Here is a 3425-nt window from a genome sequence, read left to right as displayed (position 1 = left end):
AATGGGGAGAAGAAAATTCATTGGCTAATTTAGTTGCTGACCTCATAAATCAAAAACGAAGTCACAGGGGTTTTATTATTGATGAACCTGCAAAGTTTGTTCATGCACCTTCCCCTTTAGCAGGTGAGGCTGCAGCAGTACTAAGAGACCTGCAAATACAGTACTAGACTACGGTTTTATTGTATGAATCTCATGTTTTTCCACCATGATTAATGAGTTTTAACCTTTTTACAACTTCTTAGAACACTGATCCATTTTCAGACTGACAAGAATAGTTGGCATATCAGCAACAATCAATCAATCAATTAAACAACAATCTGGTACACACCCAGTTTATTCAATAACGTGTTGAACGAGTTTTTAAATTTTTAGAACCTTTCAGAATTTTCAGACTCATAAGTTTAGAGTTAGAATATCTGTTACAATCAATCAATTAAACAACAACGGCAAATCAATGGAAATAAAGGCTAAAAAAATGAAATATAATATTAATCTCATATCTCAAAATCCACTGTATTCTATAACACACCAAAATATCTTCCTAACACAAATGATCTCTACAAAGATATAAGTAAATCTCTGTATCAGAAAAAATATTTAAAAAAGAAAAAATAAAGACAAGCCTAAAGTCATAAATAGGTCCTATGTAACATATGTGTGTTGTGCTCTAAGCACTATATCCATTAACCCCATTTGTTCCATTGGCATGTTTATCAGAACTTGTAGTTTTCTTTCTTTTGATGACTATAATCCATGTGAAAATTTCTAGAACAGCTGCAACGGCACCCAAGAATATGATAATTCCAGTATAAATCCTCTTCCATTTCTTCTCAGGATCCAGAATGTCAAAACCTTCATAGATGTTGGCGATGCTCAAAGCAATGGTTGCATATCCAATAGAATGGTGGTAGACGTTCCAATACAATCTGTACTTGTGATCTGGCTTTGGCCTCAACAACAGGGCAAATACCTACACAGTATTTCAATTTTTTCATTAAACTTTAAGGTGAAAACCGAATTGAAATGTAATTAATCAGCTAAGAAATAATAAAGATTTATGTAATTTTTAACGTGGTGAGGACCTTCCTAGGAAGGCTGCTTCTAGATGCGTAAGTGGGTGATCTTTGAAGGAATGCAGCCGACGACTAATTATAGTAAAACAGACTGAATTGGACATGAAGATTGACTTTTCAGGAAAACCAAGAAATTAAGATGGTTCATAGATGAAAAAGAAAGAAAGGGTTGGATGAATTGCTGAGAAAATTTTCCAGATGGACGCAGAAAAGAATACTGAATTACCTGAAGAGTTGCAAAGCAGAAGAGGGTTATGCCGATGTTCCTGTGCTTGGAGTATTTGACTCCAGGAGAATCGCTGCCGAGTTTAAGACCGGTTCCCCATCCAGCAACTCCGATGATATAGGCAGAGGATTGGCAAGCAACGTGTAGATAAAACCAAGCTGGGTTTGCAACTTTGAACACCTTCAAATACCTAGCTATCATGATTCCCATAGGCATCAAAACTCCCCAGCTCACTGCGTTCAATACCCCATGAACCTGAAAAATTCAATAAAAGAATCACCATTAAAATCCATTCTTCACTTGTTTATCGCTTGCATATCTATTTACAATGAAATTGATTGAATCACTTACATTCTTCTTGCTGCTTGTTGGAGCAGTTCCGGCAACTGTTGTTCCAGTCTCAAAATTTATAGTTCCCACTGATGCTTTGTTTGCTGAATCCATGGAGTGGGGATTGAAAGAAGTTCCGCTCACGGTACCTTCCTGCCACACTTGGTTGGTGGATAACAAGCTACTCGTAAGGTGCAGAGTAGCAAATATTATCATATCGCCGTTTGAATACTCTGCTTTAATGTTTGAGACCTGAAAATCCAAGTCACCCTGTTGCATCGACGGGGAGAAGCTGTCTATTTTGGTGGTATAAGCAACAGGGACACTACTGGAGTTATGAAAAGCCAGAAGAGCCTGTGACCCAACCATCCGTTGGCCGCTTGGATTAAGAGACCACACATACCAATTGGCGGTGGATGCTCCAGTTTTCCGATACGCAATATCAGCTGTGAGATTTGATGGATGATAACTCCAGTAGATGTAAGAACTCAAAACAGGAAGATCACTGCAACTGCTGAATACTTGATTGCTAGAGAACGTATGGCCTCCGCAAGTTTGAGCCAAAGATGAGGGAACCCACAAGGAGATAAGCAGAACACAAGAGAATAAAGCAGTTGTCAGAGATTTATCCATGGCTACTGATCTGAATTCCGATGATCAGTTACAGAGACGCCTGGGGGGATTGATTCTGCCTTTAGGGAACGAGTTTCAGAATCTGCGTGTGTCCTGAAATTGTCCCCTGATGAGGTGAGGCTTAAGAGTTGTGTATCCAGAAAACTTGAGGAAGTATTTATACAGGAGTCTCCGAGGAGAAGTGGGGTTGTGGTTTCTTGACCAATTCCCACTGGGACTGGGAGAAGAAAATTAAAAAAAATACAGTAATTAAGCAATAGAACCGTTTTAAGAATAAGAATTGGAAAAGAAAACAGAGATAAAGCTTTGTGATTTCTTGTGGAATCTGGCAAGAAATTCTATTGGGCTATTCGCGGATTGGCATTTACGATTAAAGTAATGCGTTAATTACTATACTCTCCCTTTAATTTTTAAAAATTATTTATTTAACCTTTTCTTTTATAATTTAATTAAAACACATTTATATTTTGTGAAACTCTCCCTTTAATTTTTTTAATTTTTTTATAATTTTAAAGATCTGATAAAATAATTAAAACATGACACATTATAAAATATGACTCTTAAGTTGAAATAAAAAATAATAATTTTCATTTATTCTATAAAAAATCATTTATATGAAAAAAATGTTTTAAAAAATAATTTTTTAACAATTACAAAAAATATTTTAAAAAATATAACGAACCTATAATAATTTTCCCTCAAATATCTAACCGTTGAAGTTTCCGCGTGGTGGGGTCCAATGACACTTGATGTTCACACGACGTTTGAGCGTCGAGTCGTTGTATTTCAAAGAGTATAATTATTATTAAATTTTTTTTAATAATTATTATTCTATAGTTAGAAAATATTTTATTTAAAAAAAATAGAAATATTAAAAAAAAAAGAGAGAGAAACAACAAAGTATACGTGGAAAAGCAGATTCTAAAAGAAAAGGCCAATGATGTGGACCCACGCGCTGGAAAGTCCCAACTATGAATTTAAAAGTCAAATTTTTAAAAATCAACGCAACACCTACCCTCCCTAACAAAGACAAAAACAAATTGACTAACTTCATTAAAACGTAATTATTGATTTATGTGGACATTACATACCATTAAAATCTAATTTAATAATTAAAAAAATACTTCATCAAATCCATAATTTTTGTTCAGAAAAATATTTCT

At 34.8% G+C, this 3425-nt stretch overlaps 1 protein-coding gene across 1 annotated transcript; it reads right to left on the bottom strand.

The window, feature by feature from the left end:
* Positions 1–461: 461 nt before the first annotated feature.
* On the bottom strand, positions 462–2533 carry LOC110608156 (cytochrome b561 and DOMON domain-containing protein At5g35735). Its single transcript, XM_021747363.2, has 3 exons — positions 1651–2533; positions 1300–1554; positions 462–970 (listed from the first exon to the last, which is right to left on the bottom strand). The coding sequence occupies exons 1-3, from the start codon at positions 2260–2262 to the stop codon at positions 668–670; spliced, it is 1170 nt and encodes a 389-aa protein (XP_021603055.1). The 5' UTR covers positions 2263–2533; the 3' UTR covers positions 462–667.
* Positions 2534–3425: the final 892 nt, after the last annotated feature.

This window comes from Manihot esculenta, chromosome 13 (genome assembly GCF_001659605.2).
Source record: "Manihot esculenta cultivar AM560-2 chromosome 13, M.esculenta_v8, whole genome shotgun sequence".
Lineage (NCBI taxonomy): Eukaryota > Viridiplantae > Streptophyta > Magnoliopsida > Malpighiales > Euphorbiaceae > Manihot > Manihot esculenta.
The sequence above is the reverse complement of the archived record's forward strand: the minus strand, read 5'-3'. Positions and strand labels throughout refer to the sequence as shown.